This window comes from Sciurus vulgaris (assembly GCF_902686455.1).
Source record: "Sciurus vulgaris genome assembly, chromosome: 1".
NCBI lineage: Eukaryota > Metazoa > Chordata > Mammalia > Rodentia > Sciuridae > Sciurus > Sciurus vulgaris.
In genome coordinates this window covers 104,389,933-104,416,442 of record NC_136461.1, presented here as the reverse complement: position 1 = coordinate 104,416,442, position 26,510 = coordinate 104,389,933, and the positions used below count along the sequence as shown (strand labels likewise).

The window sequence follows — 26,510 nt, the reverse complement described above, 5'->3', positions numbered from 1 at the left end:
CCCTGCCAACTGGCAGGCCTCAGGCTCAGAGCATGCGCAGTGCTGCTACAATGTAGGGCAAAAGGGCAAGGGCTGCACAAGCAGGAGGAGGGTGGGGAAGTGAGAGGAGAGCGGAGCCATCTGGGAGCTTGAGCGTCCAGTTAATGAAGACAAATCCCACTTTCTCCGCTGCTCACTGATGTTCCCAGAACTGGAATCTGAGATTGCAAAGCAGCATCAACAACTAGTATCTATCCCAGTGGTCTGGGCCCTCAGGGACTCTTGTTGCAATTCTGACCTTTACAAGGCTATGGTTGCCCACTGCAGAAAGCTGAGGGCGGGCAGGCCTCCCTGGGAGAAGGCTGTGCCTGCTCTCCTGACCCTGGAGCGGAACCACCACGTTTCTCCACTCCCGTAAGCTCCTATCTGGGTACCTGAGTGCACACCTGGCTGGGAAGGACATTGCCCAGGTTCTGTTGTCTTGCTGGTGGCCCACAGCAGCCCAAGAACCTTCACCCGAACCTTCTCTCCCACAGCAACACTCAAGTGTCGGCCCAGAGCTGCTTGTTTGATAGGTTTGAAGATGAACGACTTTTTTCCCTGCTGCCCCCAGATGTGTCAGCATCAGGCTGACATCTTCTTTATAACACTTGATGAAAGGTTTGCAAAGCAGCGTTTCTACATGAGCGCGTGCTGGATGGATATTCTCCAAGGGCACGGGGAATATTAGCACTAACAAGCTGGAAAGGCAAGGACAGGCTGCTGTCTGTGAGGAGTGGAACAGAATTAGTGACAGGCCCTGGAAGGAAGTCTCCAAGCACTCTTGCACCTGAGCTTCCACTGCCTCAGGTTCTTGTAAAAATGATTTTGAGACCCGTTGTCTCAAATGGGAACACTAAATGCTTCTTGGAGTTTTTAAATTTAAAGACAGTTTGCCAAGTCCAATATTCAATTCCTTACTAGGTTAGGTGCTGAGTGTTATTCCGAACATCAGTGCGTGTAATCTTCACAACAATAGTGTGGATAGGGGCTGTCACATCATCTTCCCAGTGTATAGATGAGGAAGCACAGGTACAGGGGGTTAAAGAGCATCCCCAGCTCATGCGTCAAATAAGTGGTAAAACTGGAATTCAAACCTAGCATTCCAGCCCCAAGTCTGGGCTCTGTAACTGCCACCTTATGCTTCTCTCCATTATGAAAATGGACCTGTCTCCCCAGTTCTGGGATTTGAGGGCCAGGAGAAGACAGAGCACAGAAAGAAGGTTAGGTAAGGAGCAGCAGGTTCCTGTATCTCAGGCACCATCTCAAAATCCTAGGGCCCTTACAATGTCCCCTGTTCTAAGTGGATGTCTTGCTCTGACATATGGCTCCTTAGTGACTGTATCTAGTCAGGGAGAGCTGCCAGGCTTGTCTTTCCTTCTGAGCCTCCCTACAGGGCCTGGGCTCACAGAATTCTGCTGTAGGAGAATTCCGTACTTACTAAGTGGGTTTTGCTTAAGGACCCCCTGGGCCTGAGAGCAGTCACCTGCCTCACACACCTTTGTGTCCCAGCACCTGGCCCTGGGCCTGAAACATTATAGGGACTCAAAATATACTTACCTAAGGCAAAAAACCAAAGGCTTCCATCAGTGGAAAGTGAAAGTAGTAAGAAAAAACTTAAGATGAGTAAAAGATTGATGTGGGTGTGGGAGAGAAAGGAAGAAGGCCCCAGGGCATATGCCCCACTGTCCTCACATGATGATAATAGCATCTCCTAATTATCAACAAGCCTGCGAGGTAACAAGGAAGCTATTTGCTCTAATTTCAGAGGGGAAAAATGGAGGGCCCAGAGGGGTTTAGGGAACCATGTGAGGTCTCCAAACTTTGGACTTGGTGTCCTCTCCAAATATAACCTCTAAGCTGTGGGATGGGTTGACCCCTGGCCTACTTATTTGTGTACCTGCCACATGGCTGTCCCAAGCCTCAGCCTCTCTCCCCAGGCAGAGATCCTAAAGTTCACAATACTCCATGGTGTGGAGTCAGGGAGGGCTTCTTTCAGTGCCTAGTGGACTGAGCACAGCCAGTTCCCCAGGATTAGGTTACAGGACAGAGGTAAGGGCAGGGGGCAGTACAGCGGGCCTGTCTGCTTCTGGGCCATGGCTTGGACTGAGACACATGTGCCTCTGCCAAGTGGGGCCTTGGCTCCCATCATGGCTGCTCCCGGCCTGAAGCTAGTCCCCCAGGGCTTGGTGCAGGCTCATTCCCACCAGACTCTGCCAGGGAAGCAGGAAAGGATAATCACTGGTTTCTCTTCCCACAAAACTGTGATTCCCAGAGGCCACTTGCTTGCCGTGGGAAACCTCCTGGCTCAGTGTGCATCCCTCAGACCTGGGTCCTAGACTCTGGAGACTAGAGCCCAAGTGGCTGGAAAGGAAGTGGAGTTCTCACAGCACTCCTCTTTATTTTGGTTCATCTCTGAGATTCTAGTCCTACTCAATGTCATTGATTAAACCACCCATCGCACTGCAGCTGTGGGCAGGACAGGGCTCAGGAGTGTGAGCAGAAGTAGGGAGGGACTCTACTTCAACTGCTCCACAGGGAAGGCAGGCGCAGCCCACCAGCACCAAGGCTACAACACAGGCTGGTCCCTCTGCGACCCAGCTCCTGCCTCCCTGATGTTGAAGCTTTGCTCAGGGTTTGAGGTTCTCAGGCACACAGGAAGGAAGGAAGATGGCAGCAATATTGGGAAGAGGACTGAGACCTTAGAGGGAAGATGGATGATGGAAACAGCACCAGACATACAGACTGAAGACCTGAGTTAAACTCCTGGCTCTGCCACTTGCTCACACGTGATATGAGCAAGTCACTTCCTCTCCCTGTATCTTGCTTCCTTCCTCTGAGAAATGGAGATAAGACCATCAAGACCAGATGTGAAGACTAAATGCAAAAGTACTTTGTGCCCAGTAAGTGCTCAATAAGTGCTTAAGAAATAAAGGTCAGGGCAGCATGATTACGGACTTTCAGCATTTAAAGAATAAAGTACTGTGTCCCTAAAGGAAGAAATCCGGAAATGAACTTCTTGTGAAGAAGGAGATTTCACAAGGAGTTGAATGCAAGGAAAACATTCTTGACTGTTAAGGATTATCGACCTCATATTTGGCCTGAAGGAGGGTCAAAGGATTTTAGCCCTGCAAATATTCAAAAGAAAAGACAGGGGGCTGTTCACCTGCTTGGTGCTCAGGATGTTCAGGGATCTCCTGTGGCTCTGAGAATTGGTGCTTCTCCTAGCCCCAGGGAATAGTCCTCTAACTGACAAGTCTAAGGAGCCTTCAGCCTGCAAGTCTCTGAATAGCCCTTCCCCCCTTTTTCTTTACATGCAGTTTTGAATTATGGGCTATTCCTTTTGAAAGCTAGATGTTCACAATCTAAAAAGACCTCAAAGCCAGGTCCATCACTGATAAAGGAAATATTTATTCACTTCAAACTTACTGGTTCACTCTCATGATTCCAGCTGTGCTCTAGACCTGTGCTTAATGCCTAATTACAAAAGTGAACTAGGTTTCCTGCCCCAGCCTTCCCGGCCAGAGCGGGGATCCACAGTGGCTGTTTTCCTTGTCCAGGGCATCTGCCAGTTTTACCAAGAAATTTAAGCTCTCCAGCACAGAAAATGGAACTTACAACTTATGATTTTAGCACCTGAATACATATGACACCAGGTTAACTGCCCTGATTTAGGCTTCCCAGCCTGATGAGAAGCCATTCAAACAGCTGTGCTCAAGGCTGGGGACTGAAGAGGGGGCAGCCATGGAGGCTTACATGCCTCGAATCAGGAATATCCAAGTGAGCTAATAATGCCTCACAAACAAAGCAGTTAAACTGGTTCTAATCAGTTATGGAGGCAAGGTTCTCACAGCTGTCCCAAAACTCATTCACAGAATTAGCAACAGGAGCCAGAAAGAACCAGCCCTGGACATACTGTCTTGTGGGATATTTTTCTGTGAGCATGTATCTTCTCCATCACTTGGAACCAAGACTATTCCTAACCTTCTCCTGGCACCTAGGTCACTGCTCTTAATACGTGTGTATTGAGTACACTGATGAATGGCTGAGCTGAGAGGGCTCGCTGGCTTCCTCGCACTCAGACAGAAGAATGTCAGATCACTAAGGAAAAATAAGGGTTGAACCTTACTGGGTGCCAGGCACTGTCTTAAATGCCTCAGACATACCCATTTAACATACTACCACCCCATGAAGTAGGTAGTATCATCATCCCCCCATTTTACACACAAGTTAACAAGACATTAAGTAACTTGGCCTGAGTCACATGCTGATCTAGACAAGGTCATTTGGCCCCAGAACCCCTGTATTTCAGTGTTGTGCTGTCTATCTCTCTGAAGAAGGGGCAGTTGTGTTATTGAAAGTATCCAGGGCCATCGATGGCAGCCCATTACAGAATCCCTCACCCCTCAAGTCAAAGGACTGCCCTTGATCTCAATGAAACTTCTCTGGCTTTAATGCCAATCTTGTTTATTTTTTCTTTGAATAGGTTTTGAGCTTCCCTTGCCCTTTCATCGACATGAAGAATATTCCCTTCACAAACATCTTTCATATTCTTAAGAACAGGCATTAAATCCCCACTTTTGAATTCTTTTTTTATGTCAAAATTCTAATCCATTTTATTTTTGCTTCTAGAACTCAATTTTTATTCTTCCATTTTTTTTTTTTTTTCTCTGAACCTGCTATAAAATGTAGACTAGAAATGTGCTGTTGGTTCTTACGTGGGACATTCCTTTTTATAAACCCTAACATTATGTGAATTTTTTCCATCACAAAACTACAGTGCTCTGGTTTGTACATTCAGCCTGTAGTTCTGATTCCCTGAGAACATGAGCTCCTCTCTGTAGGCTCAGTTCTCTACTTTTCTTTTACGTAAATCAGTCTCAAGTTGTACTTCAGGTATACTCTTGATTTGAGTTTGGATCTGTGTTGTTGAATTTTATCCTCTTTGTGAATTTTAGATTTATCAAGGCCACTTTAACTTTAGACTCTCATCTTCCAGAGCATAGGCAATGTCACCACAATTATTGTTCCTTTTCTTCTCTGCTGCTGAAAGCAGTAACTGTAGTGTTTTGGGGGAATTCCTCCTAGTGGTCTGTGCATTATGATCCATAAATCCTCAGATGCTCTGTGCATTTCCCTCTTTCCCTCTCCTGTGACAAGGGCACATGCCTGGAGGACAGCCACAGTCTCCACATAGAGCAGCTGATGACATTCTGGAGGGACTGGACCTTCTCGGCCACACCTACAGGAAGCAAGAACAGAACCCTCATCCTTGATAGGTTTATGGACTCTAAAACACAGGCCCTATCAGTTTCAGGTGGCTGCCTTGTAATCTCATTTGCAAATAAGGATGAGCAGAGATTGACAAACCACTTAGGCCAATACTGTCATCTCTGCAGGAAGAGGCTGTAGGCCTTAAAGACCCTCTTTTCCATTAGCTGTCACTTTGATTTCCAGGTAATGATGCCTAAGGGCACCAGTGGGAATCTTTAGTACCAGTTAGTAACATTTAAAGAGACTTCACCCACCCAAAGCAGAGATGCTAGTAGTATGCATTTTATCTGGAATATACCAGAGAAGAATAATTGTAAGCAACACCTTGACCAAGAGGCTGAAATGGCCAAACAAAAGCCAGTTTCTGGAGAAGGAGGTTTGTTAAACTGAGGTCATGGGACAAGGGTCAGTTATGGGGAGGGAGAAAGAAATGCTTTTCAAAGAAAGGGCAGTTGCTGCCCTGAATTCCCAAGCAGTTGGTGAGCTGTTTCTATAAAAGGTATAAATTTCAGGTCACAAATTCAGCTATGCAAGAAAATAACTTTATTGTTTAGAATTAAACCTAAATGTCTACTTTGAGTTGTGTACCATTGAATGGTGGGAACTGGCCTGACAACTAATGGTCCCCCCAACCCCACCCAACCATCCTAAGGACCAGACTCTTGCTCGTACCCAGTCATAGCTGATGGAGTCATCATCATCTGTCCACATGGGCATCTTCAGAGAATTCTGTCATGCTGTCTGCTCTCTGGTCCTTGTTTCAAGCAGGTCACCACTGGCCCTTTTCCCTCCCACCTATAGTAAATGATCATATCTGCCTCCATCTTGACTCTAGCCATGTTCCTCAGAAGCACAAACAGCTCCATCAAGCCTCCCGACTCCTTCTGCTCTAATGCTAAGGGCTTCTCTCAAGTATTCTGGGGACTTTTGTTACCTAAGTTTCATTCTGAAGCAAAGTGTGAGTCCTTTCTACTTTGGGATTCCCTGACCTTGTGGAGATTCTATAGGTGGATACATATGCACACCTGGCTTGTGTTTATTCCTGCACACACACACACACACACACACACACACACACACACACACACAGAGTTTTTTCTCAGGAACCTGCCAGAATCGATACTCTTGTCTGTGCTAGCTAGGGATAGAAGAGCGGCACTGAAGGTTTATAGTACACCATCTCTTACCAAAAGTTCTTCCAGAATTTTTGCTTATAGCAAAAATTGTATGTACCAACTCTTCAAGGTTTAAGCTTTGAAAATGAAAGTTTGTTTCTTGAAGGTTAGAAGGCTTGTCTCTGCTTTTCCTATGAATCATCCCTCCCTGAGGGTGGTGAATACTGCTGACTGAATAGAGGGAGCACAGAGTATAAACAGAACTGGTGAAGGAGGGAGTGGGAAGCCCTATTTGACTGTGGATCAGGAGCACACTTAGTTTGAAGATTTTAGGAATTCCAGGTTGTAAAGAACCAAAGGTAGACTTAAATGTTCTTGGTCCATAGAGCACATGTGGGGAACTCTAATGGATAGCACACGCTTCAAGAGATGGCACAGGAGGCCACTGGGAACAGGAAGTGGTCATCTGCTTGGGAACTGAACTTTTTCACTAAGGCCATTCAAGTGAACAAATGGGGCTTAGCTTTAGGTTAGAAACTGGTCAGTTTCATGTGAGCTTTTTAATTTCTTTATTCAAAAACTTTTATTGTTTCCTTCATATAAGCTACTTTGTGGCAGGAACCCTTATATGACTCATTTTATAGACTAATCCTATAATTGAGGGTACACACCAAATGGCTTAAGACACCTTCATGGAAAGCTGAGCTTCCCGCTCTCCACGTATGTGCAGGGGTTACTCAACCTTCTTGAATCCTACTTCAGATGGCTATGAGTTCCTGGAGATCCTGAAACAGGTTGCCCGGGACAACACGGACAACCCTGACCTCAGCATCGTGTGGATCGACCCAGATGACTTCCCTCTGGTGAGTGGCTCAGGCCAGGGCCCTGTTTCTGGTCATGTTTGTGTATAGTATGAGGCCCACAAGCATGAAGGAAGAGATGAAACAGGTAAGGGCACTCGAAGAAACCCAGTGGCCATCCCTTGTGGGGTAGAAGATCCTGGCTCATGGGAGAGCATTGACCTTGGGGCCTGGTGCAGTCACTGAAATGGCCAGACTTAATACTGTTCCCATTCCCTAAGACAGGAGTTGGAGACTCTCAGAGAGACCCGCCCAAGTGAGCTGGGTGGACTCCTTCTGTCATTCTCTATAGCTACTCCTCATCGCACCGCTACCCCTCCCTGTAACTCCTTTCATTTTCTGAGTGGGGACCATCATTTTGAAGCAACTAGAATTACTAAGTGATAAAATCCAGAGATGAACATTTTTCACAGAGTTAAGAAGTTGGTGGAGAGACCTCTTCGAGGCCAGAGACCATGCCTACCTCATCCATTGTGTTCCCCAGGAGCTCAGGAGTATCTAGCGTGTATTGAAGGTTCAAGAACCTTGGAGTCCAAACTCTAACCAGGGTCAATGATCAATGCCCAGGAAACTTTCATTATGCTTAGCTTTAAAAAGAATAAAGTGAATCTGTGTGCTACATGAATTCGGTAGAAATAATTATAAACATAGGTAATGCCCTCTACTGTGTATCTGCAACTACAGTGAGTTGTTTGAGTTGTTTCTATGCATTATCACATCTCATCCCCTCAACAACATGATAGTACCCTGGGATGCAGGTACTATCATGATCTCTATCAGACAGATGAAAAGAATAACAGCTGGAGAGATATTCCAACCTAGGTCTACAGTGATCGTTTCTGATAGAGCTAACTGTTGGTAATGAGTATAAGTTTAGTTATTGGTCAATTATAAATGAAAACTTTACCTCTAAAGTTTTAACTAATATCTAATTAGTATTAGTTGTATAGGTTATAACTGATGATTAAATACATAAAATCATGAGTACTGTGATTAAATACAGAAAATTGAGGGATTTTAATGATCTCAAAGATCCTGATACCCAATCCTGTGTAGAGAACGGGTGAATGAAAGACAGAGACTTCTATGACACTTGAAGCCAATGTCATAATTCTGAGTAATTCTAGAAAGTCCTGGTCATATAAGACTGCACAGAGCACAGCTTCATTTATTTTTCTTCTGCCTGGTTGTATTTCTTGATTATCTTACTATTTGTTAGGTAAGCTTGTAGATAATCTGCAATGCTGGTGGTCACTTCTGTGTGTTAGTCCTGGTTTTTGCAAAGGAGTAATCTTCACACTATTGTGAGTTCCAGATTTCTGAATATCCCAGGGCCCATCAGTCTCTATATTTCCCTGGGACACTTTCTACCAGTGAGCATCTCCATTTTCTAAGCCCCATGGCCTCTGGCTCCTTCAGTCCTGCCCCAGTCAGACATTTGTCCATATGGAGCCCAAGCCTGGCTGAATGAAGAATCTTTCCTCTTATTTATTTGTTTTATGCCAACTTATGGTAGATCACTGCTTTCCCAGCCATTTCCTATAGCAGAATGGCACAAGATAAGGGATTTTTCAAATGGGACAGTAAAAGAGAGATGGAAGGAAATGGCTCTTTCATCACCCTTGAACTATAAAAGAGCCACAAGTAATTTGGGAATCAATGTTGGACCATCTCTGTAATTTTCTTCCTTACAGCTGTAGAAGCTTTTATATTATATGTTTTCATAGTTCATGCTATGACATCTTTTATTAAATGCTTATTTAAAGTGCCTGAGGGCTGGAGCCAAGTCTTCAATTTCCTAAGTGCCCACAGCTGTGTGGAAGACCTTTAACCAATGGTGACCCAGTTACTATGGTAGGATGGCAGGTGAGTCCAGCCACAAAAAGTGGCTTTAACAGGGATTTCCCTCTGCCTGCTGTGTAATCTGATTTTTTGCTGTTACAGCTTGTTGCTTACTGGGAGAAAACTTTCAAGATTGATCTGTTCAAGCCACAGATTGGGGTGGTGAATGTGACAGACGTGAGTATACCCTGTGAAGGTTTGCTCAGGCGCCCTCAGGCTGCATGGTTTGCTGCTCTGAGGCCCAGACTGTGAGATCATCAGCTCCTTCAGAGATGGGCAGAACCCTTGGCCCTGCCTGAGCTTAGGAAACTTTCCGGTGTGGCCCAAGCCTGGTCTCTGAACCAGTCCTAAGCTATGGTTCCTCCTTGGGTACGTTCTCTTGCTTGGGACCAGCTTGATCCAACTCATCAATCTACAACCTTCCACCCAAAAAATTCTTTTGTATCCCCCTCCCACAGCCAAACAGCAAGGTCTCTTCATATAAGGAAACCCACACCTGGAGCTGTTATTGCACACTCAGCAAAGGGGCAACTGTGGTCTAGAAGCTCATGCAGGCAACACCCCACAGTTGGGAGACCAGGTCATGAAGAGAAGGAAGAAAACCATGCACAGTTAAGGTGGTCCCCTCACAATTCAGGTGCTGGTGAGCTGAGGGTGGGAAGAACCAGGGAGCTGAACGGGCAGAGTGTGAAGGAATTTCAGACGTCAGTCCAGATTTTGATGCAATTCCACCATAACAAACAAGTGAGGACAGATACAACCAGGCAAACGGTGGGCAGAAAGGATGATCACAGATCACACATTGGAACCAAAGTTAATTGAGGTTGATAATCTTGTGAACAGGGATCATTAGCAATGTCCTTTTGCCCTATTGGTGAGTGTTCATTCACTTCATAAACTACTTTTAAAATTAATAATAATAATAAATAATTTTTAAAATGTGCTTTCTGGGCTTGGTGGTGCATATCTGTAATTCCAGAGACTTGGGAGGCTGAGGCAGAGGGATTGCAAGTTGGATACTAGATTCAGCAACTTAGTGAGACCCTTTCTCAAAATAAAAAAATAAAAGGAGCTGGGGATGTAGCTCAGTGGTAAAAACACTCCTGGGTTCAATCCCCAATACCAAAATGTAAACAAATAAGTAAAAATATGCTCAAGTTAAAACAACTTCAAATAAAATCGTAGGATATAAATGAAAAGGAAAGGGCCTTTTTTTCCTCACTGCCCTAACTTTACCCCTAGTCCCATTCCTTGACAAATCATTGGTGCTTGTTGCATTGGTTTTTTTTTTTTTTGTTGTTTCTTTTTTGTTTTGTTTGTTTGTTTTGTGCTTTATTTTGTTTTGTTTTTGCAGTACTAGGGATTGAACCCAGGGGTGCTTTACCACTGAGCTATATCCCCAGGCCTTTTTATTTTTTATTTTAAAACAGGGTCTTGCTAAGTTGCTTAGGGCTGTGCTAAGTTGCTGAGGTCGACTTTGAACTTGCCATCCTCCTGCCTCAGTCCCCACCTTCACCCTGCCAGGAACTGGGAATACAAGCACACACTCCCATGCCTGCTGGTTGTTGCATGAGTATCCTACCAGAGATTTCACATACATGGATAGCCATTGGGCAGTGGGATGCACATTTTGTTTTATGTTATACAAACAGGACACTACACATACCATTCTGCAACTTGGCCTTTAACAATGTGTACACATTCGTGATAGGTGTAAGAGACCTGGTGGGTGACTCCACACAGCTACTTGGAACCCTTTAGTCTGACCCCGCCTTCATGCATCTGCTCACTGGTTCATGTGTCCCTTGCTGCAGGCTGACAGTGTCTGGATGGAGATTCCAGACGATGATGACCTGCCCACAGCGGAGGAGCTGGAAGACTGGATTGAGGATGTGCTTTCTGGAAAGATCAACACTGAAGATGATGACAATGAAGACGAAGATGATGACGATGATAACAACAATGATGAGGATGATGATGAGGATGAAGATGAGGATTCTGATGAAGAGGAGAATGATGACAGTGATGATGATGATGAATAACTCCGACTCCAAATGGTTCTGATGAAGACAAGATCCCAGCCACCTCCCACCATACAGATGGCCGGCGTGGCAGCCAGCAGCCCTGCCTCACGCCCAGCCAGCTCCGTTCCTTTTTCCAACAATGTCTCCCACCCCCTTCTCATCAGGAGCCGTATAGTTCAGCAGATGCCTTTTCAAATCCAGCAGTCCCACTCAGCAGGGACAGGAGAGGCATGTTCCCGTGTTGACTTGTCCTGACTGTCACAGAACAGTTCTTGTTCTTTGCTAGACCATCCAGGGTCCTAGCTGTGCCTGAATCTGACACTCTGGGGAGAACCATCTCCTAAGACCTCTACTCAAGTTCACTTGTCACCTTTGACTATGCCAGTAACAGAGCTGACAGTTTGCTAATTCACAAGCATGGGGTGACCTTGTCATCAGAGCCCAGGGAGGACATACTATTTATCAATTCAGCCCCCAGACCTAGAACATCAGTGGACTTTGACCTGAGCCCTTGGATGGCTATTGAGAGACCTTGGAACTTCTGTTAAGGTGTCACTGTCATTTCTAGGGTATTAGGAGGCTGGGATGGGAGGTTGATTTGCTCTCTGATCTTCCTACCAGGTGACAAGTCCCTCATATTCATCAGTAGTGGGGGAAAGGGGAAGAGACTGAAGGCTTAGATGTTTTTTTTTTTATTTTTCTATTGGGGAGGGCTCATGTCTCTGCATGGATCAGCTGGCTCCTTAGCCTGAGCTGGAATACGCCTTCTCTGTGCTGCTAGTGAGCCTTCCCACGTAAAGGTTGCTTTATCCAGTGGTCAATTAACTCTCCATTTATCAGCTCTCCCACGGTTGACCAGGGCAACAATAATTGGAGTTCATAATGATGCCCTGAGGCCATAGGGGGAGAAAAACCCAAAGTGCCTTCTGAATTGCCTAAAAGTTACATTGTGCTTGATTAATTTTAGTATTAAGTGTGCAGTAAAACTTCTTGTTTATTTTCTCAATCTGTTAACAAATATTTGCAATCTGTGCAAATTTTTTGAAATTAGGGACATCCTTTTGTGGAATAGTCGCTAACTAACTCTGCATTAAATTCAGATTTTGAAAATGCTGAGACTATTTTGAAAAATCCTACCTTGGGTGTTCTGATCCTGTTCATTTTCATTCAGGTCCAGTCCTACCTTTCTATCCCTTCTCTGCTTTCTTCTGGCCCCTCTCCCTTGGCCTGCCCTTCAAATGTTGGTGTTTTTCACGGTCTCTCAACTCTGTCCACTCTTCCAAGGCAGTATCATCCTTGCACATCAACTACCACCTGTGTACTAATACTGTCAAATATGGCTCTCTAACCTTGACTCCTTTCTTGCCCTAGTTTTAGATCCACATATTCAACTGTCTCTGATCACCTTGGTTTGAATGCCCTTCACCCACTTCAAACTCAACACAACACAACCTGTAGTTATTACTGTCCATCTGAAACGACTTCTCCTCCTCCTCCTGGAGTCCCAGCTTGGCCATCTCTACCATTGTCTGTGCACCCTGTTCCCCTTTGCTTCCATGGCATTTTGTGTATACTCTCCATCATGGCCTTTATCATTTAAATACTTGCTCATCTGTCCCTTCACTAAATTGCAGGCTCCCTAGAAGTAAGAAATTTATTTATCTTCAAATCTCTAGTATTTAAAACTTTGCTTATCACCAAAAAGTGGCTCATTTATTGAGTTAATACATGAATAATTGATTAACCAGAATAGCTATAATTCCCCAGCACTACTGGATAATGGCACTTACAGGGTGTATTAGGCAGCTTGGGCTGCTATAACAGAATACCACAGATTGGGTGGCTAAAGCAACAGAAAATTTTCTCACAGTTCTAGATATCAGAAGTCCAAGATGAAGTTGCCAGCAGGGTTGGTTCCTGGGGAGGACTCTCTTCCTGGCATCTCACTATATCCTTGCAAGGCCTTTCCTCCATATAGAGACAGAGACAGAGATAGGGCACACAAGCAAGTTCTTGTGTCTCTTCCTCTTCTCATGAGGATAACTGTCCTATCAGATTGGTCCCCACCCCTGTGAATTTACCTTTGATTCCCTCCTTAAAGCCCCCATATAGTCAAATTGAGAGTTATGGATTCAACATAAATTTGGGGAACACACAATTGGGTCCATAACACCAGACCTTGCTATTTATTCTCCTTTCATGAAAGGAGGGAGATGCTCTTCAGGCTACACTGTGTTGCTATCCACCCAGGCCCACTCATACCTTCAACAAGCTCTTGGAGAAGGAATAAAGCAGTCTCTAATGCTAATCTTTCATGCAGCCAAGGAGTGTGGCCCATTGCAAAAGTGGTCTCTACTTCTCAGCTAGAGAAAATTTCCTTGTTCTCAGAGGCCTGAAAATATGCATTAAGTTAAAATCTTGATATGGTACTCCCACGTTAGACTCCCACATTAGACTAAATAGCATTAATCTAATGCTATTAGAGTTAATGCCGGTCCTTTCTGTAAGTCCTAATGCCATTTGGTCTAAACTTTTTAGGCTACATTCATGAAACATTTATGTACCCAGAGTACTTTAAGTACTTCACATGTGTTATCTCATTTAATCTTCACATAGGCTTAAGAGATGCATCTTGCTATTGTTCTCATTTTACAGATGAGGAAACTAAGACCGAGGACTCAAGTAATTTCCCATGCTCACACAAACACTTTGAAGGAGTATAAATGTAACTCCATTTTTGTACTTATAAGGATTTAAATTTAATTACCTCCTTAAATTAAGGATCAAAGAATTGATTATTTTTCTCAGATACTGTCCAAAGGTGGATTCAGTGAATTTCCCATAATCCCCTTTATTGCTAGAACCAAATGCCCCTTTTCCTTTCATTCTGAGGCCATAATCAACTTAAATAATATTTGAAATGTGGGCTAATTAGAAACACAAGATCTGGCTATCCTGTTGGAAAAAGAAAAAAAGAAATAAGATTCATTGTGTTATCCAGGATAAATATTTTCAATGTATTTCTGTTAAAAAAAAAATTCCAGAACTTGAAATGAACTTGTGTCTTCTGTAACAAGGTTGTGTCCCATTCAGGCCCTTGGGAATCCCATCCTGTTAATATCACTCATCATAGGTCATTATCAAACGACTTTTGTTCCACAGACCCTGATAATCCAGATTCCTTTTAAATGCTGATTCCTGAGACTGAAAACCTAACATTTCCAACAGGGTTTCTCAGCTCTGCTCAGTGAGCATTAGGATAACACTTGAGTTTATTTTAGAAGACACGGAAACTTGTCACTAGCCCAGAACACAGCTATGCCCTCTCCAGAGCTGGAAACTGACCATCTCCATAGTCATTGGAGACTGACACAAGCCAGGATTGGGGACCAGCACTCCTCCCACTCCGAGTCATCTTGTCCCACCTGTGGCTTTCTCGCCTCCTCTCTCTGTGGCCTGGCCTCTCCTTAGTTCCAAGCTCTCAGTCCACTGCCCCTGTCTAGCTTTCTCTGTGCATCCCTTGGGTACCTGGGATCAACAAAGCTTTGGGACTCTAAATGGATTCCCTTAAAAGGTAGCTCTTTTCCTAAGATATCAACCAATTGAAAAATTAGGTAAAAAAGTGAACACATTCCAAAATATCACTGTTCTTATGGAAAAGCAGCACTTAGGAGACTAGAGTTTAGGAAAATGGGTTTCCCAGTTTCCTGCCCCCAAGTGAGCTTGCAAAGGGTATCTAATGTGCAGAAAAGATGCAGGCCATTGCCTCTCAGTGGAGAGGGAGGAGCAAAAGGTTGGACCCCCATACAGGAACTTTACTCTTAAGAAACATGAACAAGTGTTACCTAGTAACCAGGATAGCAATCAGGGCTGGAAAAAAGCCCAGCAGCATTTTGGAAAAGGTCCATCCTTGTAATGCAGGTGGTGGGAAGGGGCATCCTCCTCTGACAGTGTTCAAGCCAGACGCCCTAGAGCCCTTCAGTTCCTCTGGCTCCTGCAATAACCAGGAGCAAGCCCTGCAATCTTCTCTTTCCCCACCATTTCTACATTGACAGGGCTTTTTTCCCCCCCTCTCATCTGGATTACTTCGACTTTCAGATTGTCCTCTCAGCTCCAATCCAGATTGAAATCAATTATCATTCCACAACAGAAAATTGGTCATGTCATGCCCATGCTTGAAATTCTTTGATGGCTCTCTATTCCTGATATGCTATGCCATCCTGATAGATGTTTTAAAACTATTTTTTTAGCCTAAGAGGCCAAATAGTAAACTCTGAATGGAAACATTTTAACTGCCAAATGTAAAGTCTAGGCTGAGGGGTGTGAGGTTGGGGAGGAGATACAAGTACGTCTTGTAAAACTCAAAGTCCTCCAAGTGTCTCTCCTCCCTAGGAGCAGAGCAAAGTCTGAGTAGCACTGAGTCTGGGGATACCAGGCTCATGGGTTAGAGAAGCCCTGGACTGGCTGGGGTGACCTCCACTGTGCACATGGAGCATACGTAGTGTCCATTTTGGGATTATGGCATCCAACTACCTCGTTGAGGATTATGGCACCCAGTTGGTATTTTAGCAGAAGTCAAATTAGCACTACTGGCAAAAGGTAGGGGGTCAGGTCTAACTTTGTCATGGGCAAAAGTCAGTGTCCTTTGTAGGACTCCTAAGGTCAATGTGAGTTGCTTCTTGTGACAGCTCTCATGATGTCTCCCACTATCTGGCCCTCTAATCTTAGAATCTGAAGTTGGTGGAAACTGCCTGGTTGCTTAAAACCTCCAAGTCTTTTGTTCATGCCCTTCTGTCTGTTGGAATGTCTGACCTGCCTCAGCAAACTCCTGGGTATCTTACTCTATGACTCTTTTCCATTCATGCCCCAGGCAAGATGGCCATTTCCTCCAGAGTCCTCACTGCATCCTATGCAGCCGTCTTTTGTGGAATCTACAGTTGATTGACCTTTCACCAGTATGTGTTTCTCCCCTGTTAGTCTGAAATTAACCTTAGTGAAAAGACAGTTTGATTTGGTTACACCTTTAGTGCCTAAGTTTTGATGGGTACTTAATAAGTCTTATCGGTCTAAATACTCTTTAATCACAATGCAAAGTGAATTTAACAGCAATTATTCCTGATAAGAATGTGCAAAAATCAATCTAGTGATTATTGAAGGTAAATCTTATCATAAAAATTTTTTGGCCACACACCATCATCTATTCAATTTGCATAGGATCGATAATTGCTACATAAATGGAACAGAGAATCTCCTTGGTCTAGTGAGAAAGTTTCTAGTGTGGGATATTTCTGTTTTTCTGAGTGAGCAAAGTCTTCCAGAAACATATCCATCATGAGGAGAAGCAAAGCAGACTGGAGGTGAGAGCAGAAGTGCCAAGTCCCACTCTCTGGGAATGAAATGACCACAGCCATCTAAACGTCAATTCATCTACTTAATGCATCCACAGACTCAAATGCTTGCAAGGTGAATTAACAATCTCTTTCAGAATTCATGTGACAATTTAACAATCTGAACTCTTTAGAACAACGATGACTAGACTTCTTAATGATAATTTTGGGACCTCACAAAATCCTAATGATTCCCTCAAAACAATCATATACAGTTAGATTGAAGCTGGTAATTTTAGCATTGAGCATACTATCATGTTCTCATTGGAATGAACATTTGTTCATTCAAAACTTCAATGGATGTTAGAATAAGATATACCTCATGTATATATAATATATCAAAATATATGCTACTGTCATATATATCTAAAAAGAACAAATATAAAAACAAAAGAAAAAAATAATTAAATGGATGCACCCTTAAATCTAACCATGTGTAGGTGACCAAAGGTAAAAATGTGGGGTAAATGGAAGAGTGGAGCAGAGAGCCAGGAAAGAAAAAAATGTTTGAGGCACCTTGCAAACGCATCTTCATTTTGCCTGAAACATTGTAAAGTCTCAGATCACAGAAGCACATTCAGATGTGAACACAGAGTACACACCCAAAAGTCAACTATGATTTTGGATTGTCCATGCCCATGTGAGCCTGTGTGGCTAGAGAATACTTTCAGGAACACTGACTCCAGTGGGTGTCACCACATCTCTCCTACAGCAGGGATCCTGCCCATGTGCACCCTACTACTGGGGGGCCTTCTCTGGCTCTGTGCTACATTTGGTCCCATCCTGGTATTCCTCACTTCACTTCCATGATCTGATGGTGTGTCATCTGAGATTCTCGAAATGCCTCCAAATTCTATAGCTACACCAGGAAGAAAAGGAGAAGAGCTTTTGGTTATATCTGCATAGGCTTCAGTCTTTTCTCTAGCACTGTTTGAATGTACAGTTATGAACTGTGCACATCTTGGCCAATGGCCCAAAGAGCTTATCAATAATCTACATAATGAATATCTTCAAGTTAGTTGCTTCCTTTGATCTTTGTCCATGGCAACCGATGAGAATATAATCGTGTGCTATCAACATTCCATGCAAGTAAAGGATATCTGAGTTTAGCAGAAGGCAAGTGTCACCATTTCTGTTAAATCAAGTTCTCTTTAAATTATGCAAGAGTGAAAATGTTCCCTTAAAAAAAACTTTCTAGGTTGAAATAATCTCACAAAAGAAAGAAACAATATACAATTTGGGATTTTAGTTTATTTTCCATGTTTACAGTATAAAAAGTGTAATGTGTAAAATGTTTTATGTTAATTGAGATGGGGGAGGGCTATCACTGGAGGACCCAAAAGGGAACAAAGTAACTTGGATACCAGATACACTGTGACCATGACAGAGGCTAACACTGCTACCAACAACACAATGAGGTTTCAGAGCGTAAAACTTGTGCAAGTAAATGGACTTGTGTAGATGACTGCTGGTAGTATAATTCATTCATTTACATGTTTAGGAATGTCTCAATAGAGCCCACCACCCAGTTAATGCAGCAACTCCCACTCAGGCTTTGTCTTATACATACAGTGACCAGTGACTTTGAGTAGAGGCTAGCTTGCAAAACTACCCCTCCTGGTTACAAAGTACAGAACTAACTAATTGTAAAGAACACAAAAGGTCCCTGACCACATTTCTTTGCAGTTGGCTCCATCAGAAATAGATAGATGATTTTATCATTAAACTTTTTGGATTGATGCTGGAGTATAAATTTAGAAATATGAAGTACTGCTAACAAAAGCAGTTGTCAATCTCTTCTCAGAGAGTCCTGGCTCAGGACTCTCTGGTCCTCTGATTAGCACCATTGTTGAAGATGTGACATCCACAAAGTGGTTAACTACCCTGGGGAGTCAGTATATGTCCCACATCACCCTTTCTGGTGTTCTGCACTCTGTGCAATAGTTGTGTACATAAATGACTGCTTAGAAATCAAATCTGGTTAACCATGTCAAAATGTAGGGGACCCAGAAGAGCTTGCAATTTAATTAAATCCCAGAGTAAGCGCAGCAAAAAATAAGGAGTTATCATTAAAGTTTAGGTTTTCTTATGTGTCCCTTAAGAACTAAGACATAAGTATGAAGACATAATTCTAAGTACTTAGTACTAAACACTTAGTACCTAAATACTAAGATATAATACTTACGTCTATTTTCTGTATATTTCTGAATATTTCTGTATTTCTGGAACTGAGGGGCACTTGCACATGAAAGCAATGGCCACCTCTTTCTTCCTGGTCCCTAGAATGGTGATGAATGTTTATTTGTCTAAATCTCCCACAATATGAGTTGAACTAGACTTGTCACCTGCAGATCAGATGCCCGGGTCCCATAACAAATTCCCTGAGCAATAGTTCCTTGTCCTCTCAGATAAATCTTTCCTAGAATACTTAAGTTTTAAAAACTCCTTAAAGGATGAGCAACTTCACAAATGAAAGCTGCCGGCCACAAGTGAAATTTCAGATAAACAGAAACACATATAAATCTAGGCACCTGTGCATTCAAATATTGTCATCCAAATACAAATTCAGTGCCAAAAGAAGTACCTAAGACACAGTTCAGATGATAGCCTAGGGGCTTGTTACATTTGTCCCCAAGACTTAAGAGAAAAGTCTCTTCTATGATAAAGAGAAAACACTGATGTTTCTGAGGGCGACATAACTCGTAGGCTGGTAGTGCCATATTGAAAGCAACCTTCTCTGTGCTGCCTCAGGCTTTAGGAATCTCGGTTGTGCTTGGGAGACTCTAAAACAATTCATTAGAGTGATTTATTTCACAGATGAAGTAAACTGGGCTACCAAAGTAGAAATGAGACAGGACCTTGCCAAAAGGACTCAGAGTCCTAAAGTCTAATTTTATTCAGTAGCTTTTTATTTCTTAACCACCCTTTGAAAGCTCATCTTAATTCCACAGGAGAAGCCATGCTGAGGGATAAGCATACCACCCCCTCTCTCCTGCCTCCCACTGAAACAGACAGCAGGGCAGAAAATGATGGTTTACGCACAACTGAATCAAAACTTACAAATAGTTCCCCACCCAAGTCCCATTTTATGTCTGTTTTGTCAAAAGTCCTGAGGGCAGGTGTGGGGAAACAGCGGGATGCAAATTGCTTGCTGAGAACACCCATGCCAAGGAACCATGCCAGGAGCCCCAGCTCCAGACCTCCCAGACTGCTCTGCAGAGAGCATCTCTCTCAACATGGGCTGAGCATGATGGTGCCCTTGCACCAGGAAGAGGTCAGGTGTACCCAAGGCCCAAGGTGCCCATCCTGCCCAAGCCAGCAAGGAGGGGAGGAAGGTGGAGAGGCAAAAGCACCAGGTGTCTGCTGAGACTAACAGCACTCCTGTGTCTTGCAGTAGCTGCAACACTGGCTGCCTGGAAGGCTTTCTAGAAAGAAAGGTCTTTTTGAATTTTTTCCATGGACTTACCCCAAGAACTCTGCCAGCACAAGGGAGAATATCCAAGGGACTATATAGCGCAAACCCACAGTTGAAAGAAGTGATGCTGCCTCCCACACAATGTGCCACTGCAGGTTCTGATGCAAGGTGTGTCTCTAGGTCCCTCCTCCACATTCAGAAATGCCAAGCCACTTAGATCATGCTTCAGGGTACAGTGGACAAGAGGGACTGGTATCAAACACCTCTTTGAAATTCCACCTACTAGCCATGAGTCCTTGGGCAAGTCCCTTCCTGTCTGACCTTCCTTTTTCTCACCTGTAAAACTGAATAATCCCTATCTCAAAAGAATGTGGGGATTGCAAGGCTACAGAGCAGGATCTGCTATATAATACCTGATAAATTCATGTCAGTGCACTTTCATTCCTTCTGTGACCAACATATGTTTTGTCTAAAAGCAATCCAAAATCTAATATTAAGGCTGAGAACAGTGGTTCTGATGGAGGGTCCAACTATTCAAAAACTACACTATGGGCTTAAGAACAATCCGCATTTTATTTATAATGGAATATGACATGTTGACATAGTAAATTCACAGTCGTGATTTATTTTCTGTATGTAACAAGATCCATAAAGCACAAACACTACCTAGACATACTTAAACTTTATTCTAGCAGGGTCTCTGCTGCAGGATTATTTAAATAAATATACTAATATTTTTGTGCTCCTTTTAGTGACCAACCACTGGTTATTTTTTCTTTCTTTTGGTAAGTTATATTAAGAAATATAAGTAAGGCTTCCAAGGTAGTGAAGTTTGAGAAGTAATTCTCATAGAGCTTGACCTTTCTTCATTTCTTGCTATTTTCAGGTTGTAGGATCCCAGAGCAAGAATTTAGCTACTAGGAAATCTCTCAAACAGGGCATCTATAGCAACACACACACCCTCATGCACTCAGCCATATACACACTCACACACCCACCTGCCACAGGTAATATGAAGTTAAGATGGCTATGTGCACAGATGCCATCTGCCTGTTACTCAGAGAAATGCTCACATATACGGAGAAAAAAACCCACCCATGCATAGATATACACCTCATGTAGGGGGCCTTCCTCAGCAGGGCCCAGGAGAAGGAGGGTAAACCAAGGGCACGACTTCGTTGGTTTCCCTGGGTGTCTGGAACGCTCACTCAGTTCGTGCGATGGTGGAGAGGGGACACACGCAATGAGTTCCTATCATGCAAGGCGCTGGTGGCATCCCAGAGCTACAGCTGTTGTGTAAATACTTGCACTTGAGAAGACAAGTGGCAAAAAAGGGAGCTGACTGCCACCATGGACTGCCCTGGAGGGGTAGGGTGAGCACCTCATCCCTCTCCCAACATACACCAGCAAGGCCAGTCTCAAAACAGGAGTCCCTAGTTCTGAGCAATGAACAGCAATGAGGCAAACACACCAGGGCCACCTGCCTCTCACCGTGTGCTATTAAGAATTTGTCCTCTTTGTAGATTTCAAGAGGGAAGGACAGAGGAAGAAAGGGAGATAATAATAGTTCAGCCAAAAATTGGTGGGCAAGCACTTTCTCTACAGCTTACTTTATGAACTTTAGCAAAATGATTATGCATTTTGACTTAATGGATAGTGCAAAGAACGGATAACCACCCAAATTTCTCTCTTCCAAGTCCCAGATTGCAGGCTTTTAAAAAATCTAACATTGAATTCATGGACTATTAAAAATTGTCATATTTTTGAAAGCATATACTATGACCAAAAGTTCCTGATTGGTTAAAACTCCACCAGGAAAGCCAGCATTCTGAGACCTACACTCCTCATTAAATTCTTCTTTCACATTTAATGTTAGATTTTAATAACTTAGGTTGAAAGTTATAGAAAATCTATAAACATTTAAGGTAAATGAAATCCTATCTCCTCTAATAGAAACATACATTTTACTAGCCTTGGGGCACCCTTTAGCCCCATTAGAAAGAACAGCCCACTGGTTCCAAGAACTGAAATAAAAATTTATTGTGTTCAATTGTGTGATGTAGCTTTCTGCAACCTTACATTTTTAATGCCATTTACATGGTTCCCATTGCACCAGTAACTCTAGCTATTAAGATGATGAAAGTACAAAGGCTTTATAAGATCCTGTATTTGATTTTGTTATTCTTTCAAGAAGGACTCAATACAAAGTTAGTGTAAAAAAAAAAATCGATATTCAATTTAAAACAGAAACAATAATTTCAGAAAGTCTGACATTCTCCTGTACAAAGACTGGAAGAGGGAGACGAAGGGGAGAGAAGGAGAGAGAAAATAAATTCCTTAATTTAAACCTTTCTTCCCCCTGCTGGGAATGTACATGCCAAAGTGAATGAATCCAACTTAACTCCTTCCAGACTGGTAATTTAAGATAGGGCTAAAAGCACAGTATTTTCAAATGCTAACGAACAGTATCATTACTGACTCTAGGTACATAGGTTTATGGCACTTCCCAACTGCACCGTATTCATGGCATAGCGGCTGGTCTGAGATGTTCTCTTTACACAGCCAAAGTCTCACATGTATTCACCCTCTCTTATCCTACCTACAAAATATTTCCTGAGAAAGACATCATAAGGAACTTCCAGTTTGAAGGGACCTAGAGGCAAAACTAAAAACAAAGCACCATGGTTACATGGTATGTGTTTTTCTTAAACAGAACCATGCTGTTGAATCGTACACACCCACTGGTTTCTCCTCCTTCCTTCTTCAACACATCTTCTTGAGCTGAAGGCTGTTGAATCAAGAACAATGTTCACTTTTTCAGGTACAGCTGTATTACAGATATCCAAAGCCTATTTTAATTTTACAAAAGGACACGCAAAATACCATGCCACTTGCAGAATGCATGGAACAGCAAGTGCGTACTCAGACATACATTTTAACATTGCCATCCTCCACTGAGACAAGATAACTGGTCACCCTAAATATTGGGGGAAAGGAAGAATGAATCCTTTTTACAGATTTGCTGCAGATAAGGGAGGGCAAACAGAGGCAAAGACAGACCACTGCAATGTGTCCAGATGGGGCTCCTGAAGGCACTCCCCTGCAGCAGAGCTTTGCCAAGACAGCTCCTCTGACCCCAGCGTAGGCAGCTTGGGGACAGCCCTCTGAAGCCAGCTGCATTTAAGAAGCAGATCACAGAGCCACCATTCTGGACTAGAAGATTGGCTCCCTATTCCCCTTTCCCCAAGCTCTGCAGCCTCTACTTTTCTTCTCTCCATCTGACCAATAACTATGAACAATTGATACATCAGGAACCAAACAAGCCCCAAGCAAGTGGCTGAGGTGATAAGTTGCACAGTGATGGTGGTCAGAAGACACAGGGACTGGCCAGCAGTAGTTGCCAGAGTGGTAGGCATTGTTTGGTCTCCCTTGGTAGGGCAGTTTGAGCTACATGAGAATTTATTGCCCTCAGAAATCAGATGGCTCCAAGTGGCACATGCCAACCCCAGAGTCACAGTGAGTCTCCCCTGACTGGTATGGATCAGTGGGGAGAAGGACTAGGTAGGATGGGGTGGAGCTTCTTCTCAGCATTCGAGGGGCATGCCAGCAGGTCTGCTTTCTTGTGTTCTACCTGGTGGGCCATCCCTCCCCCTGTGGAACCAAGCTGTGGGGCGGGGCTGAGGCTGTGCAAAGAACCTGTAGGCACACATGGAGATCTTTGGAGGGCTGAGCTTGACTGGCCAGGGTTGCCTGCCAGATGGGGCCATGGTGTGTAGCTACGGAGGGTCAGATGGAGTGAAGTCCAGGTGGGCGATTCCAGGAACAGGAAAGGGCTAGCTGGTTTAACTAACAGAGGAGTGGGATCAGAAACAGCAGGAAGGTTTTCTCTTCGAAAAAAAAAGTAAATCACTTAATAGCTGTAACCTGATAGTGCACATTTTGTGTGTATATACCTTTTTCTGAGGAATCTAAGGCAACAAAGAACAAAGATGAAGGCAGGTGTCTCCAGAACCGCCCGTGACTCCTGTGGGTGACGTGGACAATTACATACACACACACACGTGGACGTGCAGTGTCTGGTGAAACAGAATAAAGATGGGTCCCCTAGAATCCAGGAGGGGGTTGACCAGAAGCAACGGGGGGGCGTGGTACTGGACAAGAGGCAGGGACTAGTTGTAAGGCGAGGCTCCCAAGGACACAGCAGCTCCGCTTTGGTTTACAGCCATCACAGAAACTCCAGAGGACGGCTTTTGAGAAGTCCCATCTATGAATGTCAGGGGCCACCAGTCACTTTTTGTCAGGGTGGACATCCCTTGTTTCTTTACAAATAAAGTGCAGATGGTCAAAGGATACTGGTCTATCATCTGCCAGTTTCAGTCATCAATGAAGAATAAAAAAATTTTTTTCTTAAAAGACACCCCTCTGGACATATATATCTCTCTATATATTCTTCTTTTTATATAAAGACACAAATATAGAACTTTTAAACTGATGTCTCAGATTGTAGACGAAGAACAAATTTGTGAGATTTGGGGTCTATGAACTCTTCAGAGAGTACAATGAATGGAATTTTCTTCACATTGACTACGAGGCTGAAGTCCAAGCATTTAAGGACAAAAACGATTCCATCCCGTAATCCGTTAGTCACAGCCTCGTCACTAATAAGTCTCCACTGTGTAGACAGCCAACGCTCCTTGTCATACTGCAAGGTGGGGCCCGCACTGAGGTATCGTTCCAGGAAGGCCTGAAAGGAGAGAAAGACTGTTAGGGAGGAAATGCAACCCAAGGGAAGTCCTGCCAGTAGCACACTTAGGAATATGTTTTCCAAATACACAAAGACCTCACACCAGAGCTCCTCTGTTCCCAGTGAATTCCCACCAGATCCTCACAACTGAGTCATTACTGGGGAGGGAAGATTTCTTGAACTTCTTCATTCTCCTTTGCCAAACTCCAACCAGAGGGTGAGGTGGTGGTACCCACAAAGGTGAGGGAATGTGGGCTGGCTGGAATCCACGGTTACCCGGAAGTCACTGTGACTCAAAGGGCTGGACCCCATTGTTTATACTCCTCTACCTCTTCCAACTAAACCAAGCATTCCTTTGGGTCAGAGAAAATAGCACGTCCAGAGAAGTACTCAATAAATATGAATATTATACTGAATAAACAGACAAACATTCTAGCATGAACCAGTGTGTGTGTTTTATGACTTACTGATAGCATGACCTTCCTCCAGTAATTTCCCTTCTCTGCAGGGGGAGTTAACAGAATGGGAGGGTTAGCTCTCAGAAAGTACTCAGAGCCCTGCCTGGCACGTAATGAGCACAATCAGTGTGAGCACTGGTAATTGTACGTTGAACTGAGTGCACACATAGCCAACCAATGTCTCCCTCCCTCTCGAGAGCGCTTGCTCCAGAGAAACCTAGCTCTCTGAGTTTTCTGGCTGAACTCCATCTTCATATGTATCATTCCTCCGGCTAAACACTGTTGTTCAAAAAGTCCTCCCTGTCCTCCAAATCTCCTCAAACCATTTCCCTTAACCTCTCCAATGGATTCACATGCACTTCTCAAAGCTCCTGTAATCACTGGCATGGTTCCATGTGACATTCACTTTCTGGACAATTATTGCTGACTTGCTTGTCTCCTTCCCACAGTAGACTTCACTGTATTGGAGGGCAGGAACTGTTTCCTTTTCTTTCTTTTTACATTTGAATTTCCAATGTGTGTGGCATGAACTAGGAGCTCGATGGCATCTATATGAAATCAAGTATATACATTAGCTTATCTGTGAGAAGTAGGCAGAAATACATATAGAAAAATATTAGGATATATCTATTTAGTCCTAGACAGAGGTCAAGGACCATTTTTTAAGTGCTATTCGCTTCCATCCATACCTCCCTGCTACTGCCAGGCTGTGGTGGGGTATCCTAAGGCAGAAAGTGGGGTCCAGCCTACTTTTACACTTCTAATATAAAAGTACCTCTTATGAATCATAGGAAAAAGAAATGATACTAGCAATTTATAATAATTAAAGAGATGATTAAATAATTAGATCATAAAGAAATGCTACCAATAATTTGTAGAAGAATTCATATTAATGGAAAACTAATATGAAAAATTTTCTATCACATTAATAACAAAAGAAATCTAAAATAATAAAACTATTTCCTCCTCTTAGATGGGCAATGATTAAAAAGAATGATAATGCTTTGTGCTGCAAAGAATGTGGGAAAATACAAAGTCACAGATGCCAGAGGCAAATATACGAAAAGAAAACACCCCTGTGAAGACAATTTAGCAGAATCTGCAACTTTGATTCAGCTGTTTCTCTACTAGAAATTTATCCTTCAGAAATGAAATGCTTACAGAGATACATATGTAAAAAAAGACTCGCTACAATACTGTTAGGCCAGGGGTGTAGAGACTTCTCTACAAATGTCAACATTTGCAGCTCTTCCAGCAACACTCTGTCCTAACTACTCAACTCTGCTGATAGAGCAAGAGCAGCCACAAAGACATATACATAAAGGGCGTGGCTCTGTCCCATAAAATCTGATTCACAGGAACAGGCAGCCTCT

The 26,510-nt window shown here is 43.4% G+C and overlaps 2 protein-coding genes across 4 annotated transcripts in view; one reads left to right on the top strand and one right to left on the bottom strand.

The window, feature by feature from the left end:
• CASQ2 (calsequestrin 2) overlaps positions 1-12,254 on the top strand; it is a 61,295-nt gene extending 49,041 nt beyond the window's left edge. Inside the window, exons 9-11 of the mRNA XM_079117311.1 lie at positions 7,170-7,270; positions 9,212-9,286; positions 10,924-12,254. Coding sequence (XP_078973437.1) covers positions 7,170-7,270; positions 9,212-9,286; positions 10,924-11,151 — 404 coding nt within the window. The 3' untranslated portion in view covers positions 11,152-12,254. The remainder of the gene's footprint in view (positions 1-7,169; positions 7,271-9,211; positions 9,287-10,923) is intronic.
• Positions 11,322-26,510, bottom strand: part of VANGL1 (VANGL planar cell polarity protein 1) — a 59,494-nt gene continuing 44,305 nt past the window's right edge. For all 3 annotated transcript variants that reach the window (XM_079117211.1, XM_079117209.1, XM_079117210.1), the window contains one exon: positions 11,322-24,679. In XM_079117211.1, the coding sequence (XP_078973337.1) occupies positions 24,419-24,679 (261 nt within the window). In that variant the 3' untranslated portion in view covers positions 11,322-24,418. The remainder of the gene's footprint in view (positions 24,680-26,510) is intronic.